At 35.7% G+C, this 16,336-nt stretch overlaps 1 protein-coding gene across 3 annotated transcripts in view; it reads left to right on the forward strand.

Moving 5' to 3' along the window:
* Positions 1-16,336, forward strand: part of aop (ETS variant transcription factor anterior open) — a 134,987-nt gene that overhangs the window by 96,077 nt on the left and 22,574 nt on the right. For all 3 annotated transcript variants that reach the window (XM_090382302.1, XM_090382303.1, XM_090382301.1), the window contains exons 3-5: positions 10,585-10,692; positions 10,886-11,071; positions 14,908-15,147. In XM_090382302.1, coding sequence (XP_090238428.1) covers positions 10,585-10,692; positions 10,886-11,071; positions 14,908-15,147 — 534 coding nt within the window. The remainder of the gene's footprint in view (positions 1-10,584; positions 10,693-10,885; positions 11,072-14,907; positions 15,148-16,336) is intronic.

A 16,336-nucleotide genomic window follows, 5' to 3' on the forward strand; every position in this document is an offset into this window, starting at 1 on the left:
AATAAGGCCTGGCGGAAATTACTAAAAGTTGTTTAAATGGCGCATGGAAGAAAATATGCCCATGGCATGTAAAAGGCTTCGAAGCTTTGAAAAAGACAATTATATCGAACGAGGTTTACGGATAAGATTGTAAAGGTTGCAGAGCTACTTCAGTTGGAGGTTGCCAAAGACGTGGAGGAGAGTAAATAGAGGTCAGAAGAGAAGGAATTATCTAATGAAGACTTAGGACTTGCAGCAGCGATATCGAAGAGAAAAATGCTGATGAAGCTCAAGATGAACCAAATGAGGGGCTGAGATGCTTCATCACCAGAGAGATGAGATGGCAGTGGCATGATTGTGGCAATTGAGCTTGGGAAGATGGATCCTGACAGTGAATGATTCTTAAAAGTTAACAGAGGGGTGAATGATATTCTTGCTTGCTACAAAGAAATCTATGATGAAAAGAAAAAAGCCACCATCCAGTCATCGCTTAATATGTTCTTTCATAAGGTTGAGTTGTCGACCCTTTCTAAATTTCAACAGCCCTCAACCTCCACAGCGGCGTACTTATCAGCTGATGACGTCGATTCTGGCAACGATGCTCGAGAGGTAAAATTTACTGACGTTATGCCTGTCTCCTCTCTTTTTTTTTTTTTGTAATTTTATAATTTTTAAATTTTTTTAAATTGCACACTTTTGTAATTTTTTCTTGCGCATGAGATAAAAAAATTGAATAAATAATTATATTTACATGTTCATAGAACATTTCCTTTTTGATTCAATCAATTGAGCGAGCACAGTTGCAAGTGCTGCAGAAACATGGGGGAAAATTTCCGACTTATGTAGAGTTCTGTGGAATGCAACTCTTACGTAAGTCAGGGAGTTCCTGTACTGAGATTTGAAAGTAGGATGGCTCTTTTCTTTTCCCATTAAGCATGCTGCTTGTATTATACGGATGATTCAAGATATCACAAAGGCGTTTAAAATTGATTCTTATAACGGAACATATGATAACGATGATGCATTTTAATGATTTTGAATTGGTAACCTAATACAATTTACAAACCACGTTCACGACCTTTTATAATGGCCTTAAGGTCTTGCTCGTAACCTTAAAAATGACATTTTAGAGAGATAATAGCTTAGGTTATACAGCGAAAATTTCAACCTCCGAGATCTTGAAACGAATTATCAAAAAACAATGTGTTATTGGGTTCACATTACGATATTTTAATGATACGATGGTGTCTCTGGAACTGATTAATATTGTAAAGCGGGGTACACTGTTTTGTATTGCTACGGATGGTTTGGTATTTATGAATGATTAACATTCATTTTTTTCAATTAATGTTCATATTTTTGATTTTGTTGATGCTTAAGTTTTGGAAATTACAGTGTCTGGAGACTAGGCACCTGCGAGGTGATCTGATTGAGGTGTATAAAGTCTTGAATGGTTTGAGCATGCTCAATGCTGATGGGATTCTTCCTCTTGCTCAGAATAATCACCTGAGAGGGCATAAATTCAAATCGAGGAAAGACAGATGTACGGAAGTTTGCCTTTAGCCAGCGGGTAGTTGGGTTGGTGGAACAAAGGGTTGCTCATTCTTCGTATGAGCAACCCTTTGTTTCCATTCACTAATCGTGTTGCACTTCTCTGTACTCATTCTAACAGCTCTACATCCTTCTTAAAATGAGGCCTCCAGACCTGTATACAGTACTCAAGGTGTGTCCTGACCATTGCCTTATACAAGGGAATAATCACCTCCTTATCCATGCTAGAAAAAATTCCTGTGTATCATTGACAAGACACCATGAGCTACTCTTGCAGCCCGTCTGCACTGCTCAGAAAAATTCATATCTGCCTGCACAACCATCCCCAGGTCCCTTTCATTCTCTACCACTGTCAGTGTAGTACCACAAAGTTGATACGTTGCTCTGGGGTTGCTGTTTCCCATATGTAGTTACTTTACATTTGTCAATGTTAAACTTCATTTGCCACCTCTCAGCCCATCTGCTCAACCTTTCCAGATTCTGTTGCAGTAGCATAGTGTCAGTAGTGTCCTTAACAACCCTGCCAACCTTTGTATCGTCTGCAAACTTGGACATTAAGCTTGATATACCATCATCAGTATCATTTATAAATACAGAAAACAATAATGGACCCAACACTGAACCCTGAGGGACTCCACTAATAACATTAGTCCACGAAGAGCAGTGTCCATTGATTACCACTCTCTGTCTTCTCAACCATTCCTTTATCCATAGCAGCAATTTGCCTCCAATGCCACACTGCTCCAATTTGTGCAGCAGTCTTCCATGTGCAACAGTATCAAAACCTTTCTAAGATCCAAATATATAATATCAATGTTATTCCCTGCATCCAGCTTCAGCCTCAAGACCATGAATGCCATCGCAACTACAGTAATTCAATCTTACTCGTCTCTAATGAAGACCCAAATTTTTATGAGAAAATCATAATGAGCAACAAAGTCCATTTCAACCTCAGCTGTTATGTTAACAAACAAAATAGCCACTATTGGGGCACTGAAAATCCACAAGTGATTCATCAGCGACCATTACATCCTCACAGGGTGAGAGTGTGGTGTGGAATTTGGTCAGGAGGTGCGATTGGACTTTATTTCTTCGAAGACGCTGCGAGTAACGCTGTAACTGTGAACGGCGACCACTACTGTGCCATGATTGAGAACTTTCTGTCACAGCAATTGAATGAACTTAGTTTGGAAAACATGTGGTTTCAACAAGATGGGGCTACATGTCACACAGCATGAGCCACAATTAAAATTTTGAAGAGAATGTTTCCACACTGAAGCAGTGACATTGACTGGCTGTCAAGATCGCCAGATTTAACCACTGCATACTTTTTTTCTGTGGGGTTATCTTAAAGGATGCATCTATGCCAACAAGCCAATGTCGATTGAACACCTAAAGAACAATATTCGAGCAGCAATAGTTGAAATATCACCTGAAATTTGTGTAAATGTTATGAGAAATGCTCTTGAAAGATCTCGCATTTGTGTGGCAACAAGAAGCGGCCATTTGGCCGACTTTTATATTCCACAAATAATTGCAAGGTCCAAATAAAGCATTTATGTTAAAATATTTATTGTTTTTTCTAAATTATAGGAATTATTTGAAATGAAAAGTTGTAAAGTTAATTTTTGGCCACCCTTTACAAGGGGATAATCACCTCCTTATCCCTGCTAGAAAAATTCCTATATATCATTGACAAGACACCATGAGCTACTGTTGCAGACCATCTGCACTGCTTAGAAAACTTCATATCTGCCTGTACAATTACCCCCAGGTCCTTTTCGTTCTCTACCACTGTCAGTGTAGTACAGAGGTTTCCAACCTTTCTCGGTTCACGGCACCCCTAGGACAAAAGAAATACCTAACACAGTGGTTTCAACCTTTTAATATATACCTATGTAATAATTTTATTCTTTATATAGAGGTACTAAATAAAGATCAATTATAGATCACCACAAAATTAAAAAGATATGGTGCAATGGATATTGTACTGTACCCTTTTATAATGAAATAAATATATAAATTTCAAAATAATAATAATAACTTTAAGTAACTTAAACCCAAATTACACGGCACCCCAAGAATGTTGTTGCGGCACCCTTGTGTGCCGCGAAAGAATACCACAGAGTTGATACGTTACTCTGGGGTTACTGCTTCCCATATGTAGTACTTTACATTTGTCAATGTTAAACTTCATTTGTCACCTCTCAGCCCATCTGCTCAACTTTTCTAGATCCTGTTGCAGCAGCGTACTGTCATTAGTGTCCTTAACAACCCTGCCAACCTTGTATCATCTGCAAACTTGGATATTAAGCTTTATATACCATCATCAATATCATTTATGAATACAGAAAACAATAATGGACCCAACACTGAGCCCTGAGGAACTCCACTAATAACATTAGTTCACGATGAGCAGTGTCCATTGATTACCACTCAACCATCTTCGAGCCCGTCACCACCAAATACGGAAGATGCGGAAAGGTTAGGGAATGACCACCACATATCCCGGAGCAATATGGCCTTAGTTGCTAATGCTCCTAAAAACCAAATAACAAACAAATTCAACCATCCCTTTATCCATAGCAGCAATTTGTCTCCAGCGCCACATTGCTCCAATTTGTTCATCAGTCTTCCATGTGCAACAGTATCAAAAGCCTTTCTAAGATCAAAATATATAAAATCAAAGTTATTCTCTGCATCCAGTTCCTTTGTGACCACATCATAGTATCCAATCAAATTGGTCAGGCAAGACTTTCCCTTAACAAAACCATGCTGTGTCCGAGCTATAACTGAAGTCCTGTCTAGATGATCCTGCAGTGCTTCTTTAACCAGTGCCTCCATTAATTTTCCTGGAACAGAAGTTAAACTAACAGGTGTATAATTACTTGTGTTGCCCTTTGATCCTCCTTTGTGAATTGGGGTCACATTTGTACATCTCCAGTCCATGGGTTCCTCCCCTGAGTCCAAAAAAGCTCTCATAATTATGGCTAAGGGTTTGCTTACTTCCTTTGCTGCCTCCTTTAATATAACTGGATAGATCCCATCCACCCCGAGTGCCTTTTTTATGTTTATCTTCAACAATTTCTCCTCCACTTTCCTCTCAATTATTACAAAATAATCTAGCTCACTGCCAGAGTTTAACTCACCTCTGGCATTCCCCTCCCTGAATAACTCATAATCTGTGAATGTAGATGGAAAATACTCATTTAGTTTGTTAGCCACCTGAGCAAGATCATCAACAGTTGAACCATCAATATCTAGTGAACCAATCTGATTTATCCCTTTCCTTCTAGAGTTCACATAGGTAAAGAACTCTTTGTTGTTTTTCTTTGCATCCTTTGCCAAAGATTTCTCATAATCTTCCTTTGCCTGTCTAATCTCCTTTGTGACTTGGTTACAGACCAGCTTATATCTATCATAGGCTTCCATGTCACCCATTAATTTATATGTATCCCATGCATTTTTCTTCTCTGCCATATGTCTCATTAGTTCATCTGACATCCATTTAGGCCTAAACCTTGAACAGTATTTCTTTGTTGGTATGAAAAGCCTAGTAGCTTCCAAGATAAATTCTTTGAATGCTTCCCAATTTGAATTTGCTGTTGGTAACATCATCAGTTGGTTCCACCGTATAGATTTAAATACTGTCTCAGACCACCGTAGTCACCTTTACGAAAGCAAAAACCCTTCCCTTTAACCCTGATGGTAGTTACCTCTGAGTAAATCCCACTTCAGCACACTGTGATCACTGCCACCTAGTGGTTCCTTTATCTGCAGATTCTTAATGCATGAAGAATCACTACTGATAATCAGATCAATTACTCCCTCTAGTTTCCTCTCGAACATGCTGATGTAGAAAACCATCCTCCAATAAATCCACAAAAGCCTTGCTAGTGTGTGAGTAACCAACCCACAAATTCCAGTCAATATCTGGGAAATTTAAATCCCCATTATAAAACTCTCTGATTTACTGGCCTACTCTATTTCCCTGTACAGTTTCTTATTATACTCAACAGTCATTAGGCCTATAACACACTCCTACTCTCAATTTTGATCTCCCAATGCTTATGTCACACCAAACTGACTCGACACTGCACTGTCCAGCGATTTCGACTGGCTTCACTTCCTTGGATTTTATGTGTTTCTTAACTAATAGCATAACCCCTCCTCCCTGCCTTCCTTTCCTGTCTATATTTCCTGTACACATTGTACTCCTCAAATTCCAGTTCTGCATTCCTTATATCTGTATTTCCATTCACAAGGGTGGTTCAAAGGATGACGTGGGTAGCTACAGACCTGTAAGTTTGACCTTTGTGCCAGGGATAATGATGGAGTAGTTATGGAAATAATGCAAGATCATATTGATAAGAGTGAGATCATAAGGCAGTTAGAGTATGAATTTGTTAAAGAGCAACCATTACTGTTCAATCTGACTGGGTAATGTTAGGTCATCAAAAAAAGGAATTGGATGTAAAAATTAATTTTAATTTCATATACTTAGACTTCAATAAATCCTTCAATACTGTACCACTTGTATGATTGTTGTATAAAATGGAACAGTGTGCATTAAGGCAAGTTAACGCTATGAATAAAGGGGGTGGTTAAGTGGTAGCAGACAAAGAATATAAATGGCCACTGCTATTCGTGGCCAAATGTGATGATGAGTGGGGTACTATAGAGGTTGGTATTGGAGCCATTACTGTTGTTAATATTTATTAATGATATTGACATAGGTATTTTCACGTTTTATATTAAAAAGTTTGCTGATGATATAGTAATCAGGCATCCTACTTGTAATTTAAGATCTAGATTAAATTAAGTGGATTGATAAATGGCAATTGAGGTTTAACATCACATTTAACATTAATAAATGCAAGGTACTACATTGGAGAAGTATTTTGCATAGCTTGAGATCCAGGCCATTTGGTCAGTTTCAAGCTTAGGCCAAATGGCCGTGACTTCAATCCTCAAAGTGGCCATAAATACTGGCCAGCTCCATATTCATCCATCCTGCCATCCTCCTTGTGCTATATTTTCTTAATGGTATATGTGTGTTTGTGATTGTTGTTTTGAAGGTATTCTAATGTATTCACCCTTCCCTCTTCAGTCTGCCCAATTAATAGATGCCCTGTAGCATCTTAAGTGCCATAGCCCCCCTTTTCTGAAATTAAAACCCATGCCTTTACTTTTAACTACTGCAATGTCTTTCTTCATCTTCCAATTAACAACTGTGTGATTGCTACCTGCCAATGGTTCCTTATGTCATCTGATTCATGAGTAATGATGAGGTAAAGAATATTCTTACCCCTAGTATTTTCTCTAACATGCTGGTACAAATAATAATCATCCAGTTTAAAAATTTTGTTCTCCATGGCAAGTTTCTCTCCCATTTATTCAAAATAGTTTAGGGCAGATTGAAGTCACCTATAAGACATTCATACTTGTTTGGCCATTCCATTTGTATTAGAGACTCTTGTCATACTTTTCACAATCTTCTGGTTTGTAGATCACTCCCACTCTAATTATACATTTGCTCCCAAGTAGCTCACACAACACAGATTCTGTGCTGGCAGAAGTAACTTCTGACTCGACAAAAGCTCTTTTCGTGCTCAGACTGGTTTTGATAATCATGATCCAACCACCCCTCTTCCCTATCTTTCCTAAATATATATCATAATGGAACTTGTCATCCCCAGTTTCCAGATGGTACCACATTTCTGTTAGTTCTATTGTGTCAGCATTAGTTGTTATATTGCTAACCAGGAGTTCGAATTCACCCATTTTGTTGACAACACTGTTGAAATTATTGATTTTACCAATTAGGATATTATCAACATATATTCTTGTGTATATTTTTCTACGGCCATCAGGTTAGAGGAGTAGTTTTATAATAAATCACAAATATAATCATTATTCATATTTAGCAGTCACAGGCTTGAATGATGGCTCACTCAAAGAGTGTGTGCTACAGCACTCTCACTCCTGACCATTGGGCTACATCAGGCCTTGATATTCAATACCACAACATCAGAAAAGAAAGAATTTACCTATCTTAATTTCTTGGATATAGCAATGTTAAATCTCCCAATGTTTTCATTAGGAGAAATGGCACCTGATTTCTTTATCCTTAAACTTAAGGAATTTAGGAAAAAAAATTTGGATAATTAAAAATAGGACTGTGTGTGGAGGGGAGAAGGGTTATGAGGTTTAGCTTACAGAGACAAATTTACTTGCATGATTATCTTCCATGTGCAAGTTATTAACATTCCAGAATGTTCACCTTCAGTAGAAATTCTTTCATGTCTGAGTTTAAACTATTGACATTTGTAATATTTGGCTAATATTTTTTTTTCTAATTTTTTAACAAAATTTTATGCATACCCTTGTTAGTTTTCTCTTAGGGTAGTTGCATTTCTGGATGAGCTTGGTTTTTTGTAGGATAATATATATGCTTCCTTTCACTTGGTTTGATGGGATGATGCCTTGTTCCTTTTCTCTCTCTATCTCTCACACATACACGTGTAGCACAGCATCTGAAAGACTTCAGTCTATTTGTAAGTCGAACAGGTTGGTCTTTCAAGTTTTTCATTATTAGTTTGTTGTTAGGTCATAACCTAATAATAAACCAACAACATAATGACACATGACACAGGGTTATAGGATTGCAGTGCCCAAGTTCAGTGTGGGTATTGTGTGTGTCATAATGATTGCCTTAGGGGAAAAAGGGGAGCTGTCGGAAACTGACTGCTGTCTAAATGGAGCTAAACTAGCAGTAAAGTGATGTTCCTAATGCTTAAGAAGAAATTTTTCAGTTTCTGGTTGCAGTGTGACTAGACTGCCTGAAGGGAATATCACATTGGCAGTTTTATAGCAGTAGATAGCCTGCTGGTTGAGGTGACTGTAATAGTTCGGTTTGAATAGCCTGTTGGTTTTGTTGTGCTGGTTGTGGGTACAGTGTCTGGGATGCCAGGGGCCTGTGCCAAGACTGAATGAAGAATGACTCTAAATAGTCTCTTCAGCCTTTGTCAATTCTGGAGAGTTTTGGTATATCCAAAGTTCCAATGGTTTTCTCTGGTTTTCACTGGATGCAAGATTTGATTTGGTAAAGTTATTTACCAAGTCACACATCATTTTTGTGTTCTTGGATTCTTTTGAACAACTGTTGGCTCTTTTCCACTTAAACAAGACCAGTCCACATTGATGATGTTTAAGTGATGCCAGGGATATCACAAAAATAAAACATCCCATTGATATATGGGATGTTTTATTTCTACTTCTGTTGGCAGTGGAAGGATTGAGCAGCTGTCAGAGAATATGGTTTTTCTCATGTGCTTTTTGACCATAAGTATTACCATTTAGATTTTATGATATCTAAATAAATATTTTGCTTAATTAACTTTCTTTCTTTTTTTTTTTTTTTTTTTTTACAGTAGGAAAAGTTGTTTCCCATCCTCAGTTTAGTCTGAAAATGTCATCAGTGAATTCGTATAGTTGTTCTGCACATCCAAACATGTGCACCAAAGAGTGGACATCACATGCAACTGCTATGCTTGTTTTGTTTTTTTGATTCAGTTAAAATCAGTTTGCATTCGTTTTTCCAAAGCACACTGAGAAAGGGGAACAGCTTTTCTGTTGAGAAAAAAGCAGTTTATTCAACAGAATTTAAATTTAGAAATCATAAAATCTCAATGTTAATATTTAATCTAATTTTAACGTCAAATTCAAAAATTTCAGTCCAAATATAATAATGGTTCACAAGGAAAAATACCTTAAACTAAAAATAAGTGAGATAGATCCCAGTGCCTTTTAATTGACACCCTGTGTATTCTGTATGCAGGGGTTTCAATTAAAAGCATATTTTCTCAGTTTTTGCTTCTGAAAAGGCTGAGAAATGTGCTTTTTAATTGAAAAGAAAAGTCCTCCAACCTTTAATTGAAAAAAAAATATATATCCTCCAACCAGTAAAGGAATACAGGACTTTTAAATTATTTTAAAAATGCATAAGTATCTTAGTTTCAAATTTTGTTCTTTTTATAATTTCTTATTTACATTTCAGTGGTTACAACACTGTTTCATAATTTTTTTTTTTTTTTTTTTATCTCCTCTGTGCAGATACATTTGTATTCCTATTGTTATTAGCCTGATTATTATGTTTGATCGATAATGAGATGAACTATTTGAATTAAATACTCCACTTTTCTCATAATGCTTTGTAACAACAGGTAACCTCCTGTACCATTAGGTGCCTCCGTAGCCAGGTGGGCAGGAGCAACAGTGCGCAGCACATGCTTCTTGATTAGACCGGGGTTCGAGCCCGTGACCACCAAATACAGAGGATGCGGAAAGGTCAGGGAATGACCACCACATATCCCCGGAGCAATATGGCCTTAGTTGCTAATGCTCTTAAAAACCAAACAACAACTGTACCATTAGTACATAATGAAACACTAGTTCAAATCACATTATTTTTGTTTTATGAATAATTTGTGAGACAATTATAGCATTTTACTTGATTTCTATCTCACTCCTTGCTTTATGTGAGTTGCCAATGGCTTCTAATTTTCAAACTTTCATTTATGTGTTAGAACTAGGAGCAAACTTTTATTTTTACAGTGGGACTCGTTATCTGCATTTATGCCACAGATGTGAAGAAACATGCTTCCTGTTCAGCAGTAGTCTGCAAATCTAAATACATTTATGTGTATATGAAGTTTATGTATTTATGTTCATATAATTTTTCTGTCTCATTTGTATTTGTAGTTCTTTGTTTTTCTACTTCTGTTGATATATAAGCAGGTCATTAGAAATATTTCTTTAGTATATCTAATGCCAATTTAGTATGGCTTAATAACTAATTTTCCATGTGTTGTGTTGTCCTGAGCTTCAGTTCTCATCACTTCTGGAAATTGGGAAGTGTTGTGTGTTTTAATGTAAAATCTAATATTAAAACACTTGTCAATTCTGTTTCTGTGTCTTTATAGTTTATAAAAAAATAACTGAAAACATGCGCAATTTTTTTGTAATTATTATTATCATATTAAACTTTTTTAGCCAGTGATCCCCGACAGTGGAGTCGACAGAATGTATATACTTGGCTGGAGTGGTGTGTTGACCAGTTTTCACTACCCCCTCTTGATCTTGAACATTTTTATATGAATGGTGAGAATTTTCTCTGAGATGTTATTTTTATGCTGAGTTTTATCTGGATCAGAATAACATATCCAATATGACCTAACTTTAAAGATATGTCCTATAGGTGTGAGGCCAAATATTGTAAAGTTATAATATTTTTATTTATTTTTTTATTTTTATAGACCTTCTTGTTTTAACAAGTTTTTTTTATTTTATTTAGGTAAAGCATTATGCCTTCTCAAAAAATGTGATCTCAGGGATCGTGCTCCACGTTCAGGAGATATCCTTTTTAATGCCTTACACCTTCTGCTACAAAAGTTTGCCAAACCTAGTAATTCACTTTTAAATGGAAATAGCAATTCTGGCATTTCTGCTAGCCTTCTGCAAGATGTGGTACAAGAAAAAAGTACGTTTTAGTAGGATTTATATTGCATAACTTACCATAAAACTTGTTTAGAAAATTAAATATCTTAATTTAAGACAATTTTTTTAAACTTTAAAAACTAGATTTTTTTTTTTTTTTTTTTTTTGACCACAAACCCAGGGAGCATGCAAACTGTGTAATATTTTAGTACCGTATATGTGTATTGAATATTGAGGAAACAGAAGGTATATGTCAATCTTATTGTTACTTCAATTCCTCAGCAGTTCGACACAAGTGTAATAAACTGTGTGGATTCCATGGTTTACTGTAGTCGCCAAGTTTCATCCTGAAATATGCCCAGTATGTAATTTTAACAAATTCTGTAATATTTTCCTTTGCTATTTTATAGTGAAGCTGCCACAAATGTAGCAAAATATAAGGTTTATTTACACAGCCTCATTAGCATTACTAAAGGCACACGATGCAAGAAAGCAAGCTTTATATAGCATCAGCCAAAAAAAAAAAAAAAAAATCTAATTTCACCCATCCACTCGCTCCAAATGTTTGTCTAGTTCTGCCTTGAATCTATTTAAGTTATCAACTTCTACAACGATAGATGGAAGCTTGTTCCAGCAATCAACCACATGCTGGCCAAAGGCAAACTTCCGCACATCTGTCCTACAACCGCCTTTCCTCAATTTGAATTTATGCCCTCTCAGGCGATTTATTCTAAGCAAGAGGAAGAATCCCATCACCATTGAGCATGCTCAAACCATTCAAGGCTTTATACACTTCAATCAGATCACCTGACAGGTGCCTAGTCTCCAGACACTGTAATTTGCAAAACGTAAGCCTTTCTTCGTAAGAGCAACCCTTTGGTCCATTCACTAATCTTGTTGCCCTTCTCTGCACTCGCTCCAGCACCTCTATATCCTTCCTAAAATGAGGCCTCCAGACATGTATACAGTACTCAAGGTGTGGCCTGACCATTTCCTTATACAAGGGAATAATCACCTCCTTATCCCTGCTAGAAAAATTCCTGTATATCATTGACAAGACACCATTAGCTACTCTTGCAGACCATCTGCACTGCTCAGAAAGCTTCATATCTGCCTGCACAATTACCCCCAGTTCCTTTTCATTCTCTACCACTGTCAGTGTAATACCACACAGTTGATGTTACTCTGGGATTACTGCTTGTTACCATACTACAGTAAAGTCTTGTTACCATACTACAGCAAAAAACCTATAAATACAGTTTCAGTTGATTTTTTCTGTATAAACTAAAACAGCTGAGAATGTTCCTAGTGGTCTAATGACCACTTATTTACTAATGCTATCTTATGTTGTGCATTCTCAACAGTTCCAGAAATGTCTCTATTCCATCATGCTTGAAAAATTAGTAACCAGTAATCTCTAGTCAACCTCGTAATAATAAAAATTATGTAGTGCTTTGTTTTTTTTATTAAAAAACAAAAACAGAATAAGATATTTTGCAGAAAATGTGTGTATATATGTGTTGAATAAAAAAAAAAGCAAATTTTTGAACTATGTACACAAATTACTAAAGAGTACATGTAATTAGTCATATCCCCAAAACCATTGTAGGCCTGTGTTGTCTAAGGAGCACTTTCTTGCTAAAAATTCTGGACCTGTCACTTTTAAACACAGGGTCATTATAAAGAATACCCATGTTTGTATGTACTGTAATTTATTTAAATAAACTAGTGTCCTGAATAAACAGTGAATAAATAAACAATGTCCTGACATTTTGTTTCCACAAAATGTCAGGACACTCAAAGTTTGCTTGTGTATACTAATATGATGCTAGTATTGTGATGGGAGTACTATCATCAGTAAGATGGTGATATAAAAGAAAGCTCAGTGCATGTTATGGTATACAGAACACATATCTTTTGTGTCAGTGCAATGTAATTTTTGTCGTGAATACAAAAGATTCTCCTGACTACAAAGCTATTTTTCAATGAAATAATTAATTTAGAGAAACTAGAAGTGTTGAGAAAATAAAATCACCAGGTAGACCAGTGGTCTCCAAACTTTTTTGGTCGTGCACCCTTATTTTACTTAAAAGGATTAGCATGTACCCCGAAATAAAAAAATTATGTATATAAGTTTAATATATTTTTTTTATTTATAAATCATTTACATGGAAGAGATTATATCTAAAATCACATATAATTTTAAAAGATTACAAATAAAAAAAAATACAAAATAAAATTAAATTGAAGTTCAAGCACAAAGTGATATTAAATCATTAATGTAACAAGTGTAGTAAATGTAATGTAATACTATTTGTTTTTATTTATAAATAATTTACACGGTATGCATTATATCTAGAATCACATATAATTTGAAAAGATCACAATCTAATTCAAAACAAAACTAAATTGAAATTAAAGTACAAAGTGGTATAAATCAAATTAACAGCATTTTTAGTGGGAACAATGTGCTTGAATATTTTTCATTATTGCTGTGTATCTTGGTTTCATATTTTGGGACACAGCTACCCGAAGATCTGGTTCCAAGTTAAGTTTATTTCTAAACATGGTTTTAATAATAGTCATTGCAGAGAAAGTCACCTCATATAGGTATGTTGATCCAAATGGAAGGATTGCACTCTGCTTACCAGATCACCCCATGGATCATCTTGTGCATCCCACTTTGGAGACCACTGAGGTAGACCATGTGTGGCAGAGGAAGTGGGTGAATGAATTGGACAGTTGCATGTAACAAGCCCCAGAAAGTTGATTGCATGTCACAGTGTATGATATCAGGAAAGCTTTTGATACTACTGCACATAAAAGACTACTGTACAAATTAGAGCAGAGTTGCATTAAGCACAAGTTACTGCTATGAATAAAGAGATGGTTGAATGGGAGAAGACAGAGTGGTAATCAATGGACACTGCTCTTGCACTATTTCTGTGCTCCTAAAGCACCTCCAATATTAAGGAGCATTGTTTCTGTACTCCGTAATATTGCTACCCTAACATATGTCCAAAGCTTGACAGAAGCATTGTGAATTGCCCTGTATAGAAGAGTTCTAAATCACCCTTTATATGTGTGATATAAATGCTGAATATATGTGAATTACACAGTATTTTATTAGTAGTATCCAGACTGGTTTGTTTATTAGTAAATTGGTATATCAAATTTGTTAATTAATTTTCACAATGTGTTGGGAAAGGGACATCTCTATGCATGATATAGCAATAAAGAAAAGTCAACAGTTCACTGCAGTGGAGTTTATTTTTGCCATACATATTAATCCTTCTCTTGGGGGTGGTGTAATTTCTTCAGTGCTGAAGAGCTAACTTTAGCACTGTATGGTTATCTTACTTAAAATAACTATTTCCATATTTACAAATTAAAAACAAAAGCAAAAATAGTGACAGAGACATGATAACAGAGTGATGGCCAAAATTATATAATCTGAGAATGAAAGGCATCTTTCTGGAACTGAACAAAACCAATGATGTTTTGTAGAATTAAAGTTGCCTGATTCTGAGCGCTGAAAGATATTTGGATGGTGGCAGCATTTGTGCCTTGCCCAGAGCTGAGCTGTTGGTGGTGGTGGGGTGGGAGAGGTGGGTGATGCTAGTGAGGAACATGGAACATATTCTATTGCATTATTGAATTCTATTGAATTCTCTTGCATTATTTTATCAGTCATTTATTGCAACCTTGACAATAAATTGCAGAGCATAAATTAAAACTGAGCTTTAGTTATTTAGTCTGTTTTCCATCTTAATGTGATAAGTACTTTTACTAACTGTTTTTAATTTTTTTAATTATGGTAGAAGGAAATGGATGCTCACCAGTTCATTTAAACTAAATGAAAGTTGCTCTGTTTTGCAGCTTCTGCTCAATTTCCTACAGTATGGCCCAGATCCATTAGTAGTGACTTTCATTGTGTTGGTCATGTGGTTCATGAAAATGATCATGCTCAGATGGATGCAACCTCCTTGGGTACAGATGTGGATAGCACAACAGCCGTGAGTCCTACTCCCAGCATAGAAGCTAAAGGACAGCTAGAACATGGAGGGTCCAGAAATGGAATAGTAATAGTCAAACTACCCGGAGAAAAGAATTCAACAGGTAAACTAATATATAAAAGTAATGTAGTTTAATTTCTGATGTTAAATTATACTGATTTATTAATTAATTTCTGATGCTAAATTAAAATTAGGTCCTTTCCATTCATGTGTTTAACATTGTAGTTTGATCACTACACTGCAAAAACTTTTTCTTGAGAGGATACCTCCTTCATCTGGGCATGCACTCAATTTATTTGCAGCTTGCTTTGCTTTTTTCTTTATAGGCCTTGAAATTTCCAGTCGGGAAATCTGACGGACTATAATGTGCATTGAAATTTTGGTATAGAAAGATACTTATGCATTATAAATTTCATTCTTTTTATTCTACACTATGATACATTAAATTAATTTATGTATCAATTATTCATTTTACAGAAAGACACCTTCAATCAGATGCACACCCATCCTATCCTGCCAGTTATGAGAATCAGTATTTGTTTTCTTTTGAATACGGAAAGAAAAGAAACTGGTGTTTTGCAATTATGATATATCTTGTAGAAACCTTAACTGACTTCCTTTCCACAGGTCCTTAAGTTTGCTGATTGTGGATACCATTAGGAATATAATTCCTGCAGTTAATGGGGACACCATATTGCATTTTTTATTTGAAATTCTTGAGAAAATTAATATATTTTAATAAATTCATAAAGGGAAGGGATTTTTTTAAAAAAAAACTATAGTTTCTTTTAAGTTTTGGGTCTTATTCCTGAGGAAATTTCTAGTTCGAACAGACCGAAGGCATCTTATCTTGATTTGTGTACAAATATTCAATGGTTAATGGTTAGTAACTAATGGTTATATTGTTCTGTAGTACAATTTAGTTGCTGCTTTGTCATGCTGTTATGTGCATTCTGACCCAAACTTGGGTGTAGACGAGACTAATCAAAGAAGACTGAAGCAGCCGCATTGCATTCTTCTTCTTTACATATTTATATCTTAACTTTATACATTCAGTTTGTGCATACGTATATATAAAAAATATAAAATTATTTTGATACTTGGCTGTGTTGGGCCTATTAGTTAAAGTCTTGAAATTTATTTATGATCACGTCATGCCATTATTGAAGATCTTATTGAAGACATTGGGCAGGTAATTTTTAAATATCCACGGTAGTATTCGTAGTTTTGTTGCAGGACCATTTGAAATTGTGTTGCACCTTCTTGTTTCTTTTCCTTTCCTTTTTGTTTTA

This window comes from Mastigoproctus giganteus, chromosome 10 (assembly GCF_048544385.1).
Source record: "Mastigoproctus giganteus isolate SK-2022 chromosome 10, ASM4854438v1, whole genome shotgun sequence".
NCBI lineage: Eukaryota > Metazoa > Arthropoda > Arachnida > Uropygi > Thelyphonidae > Mastigoproctus > Mastigoproctus giganteus.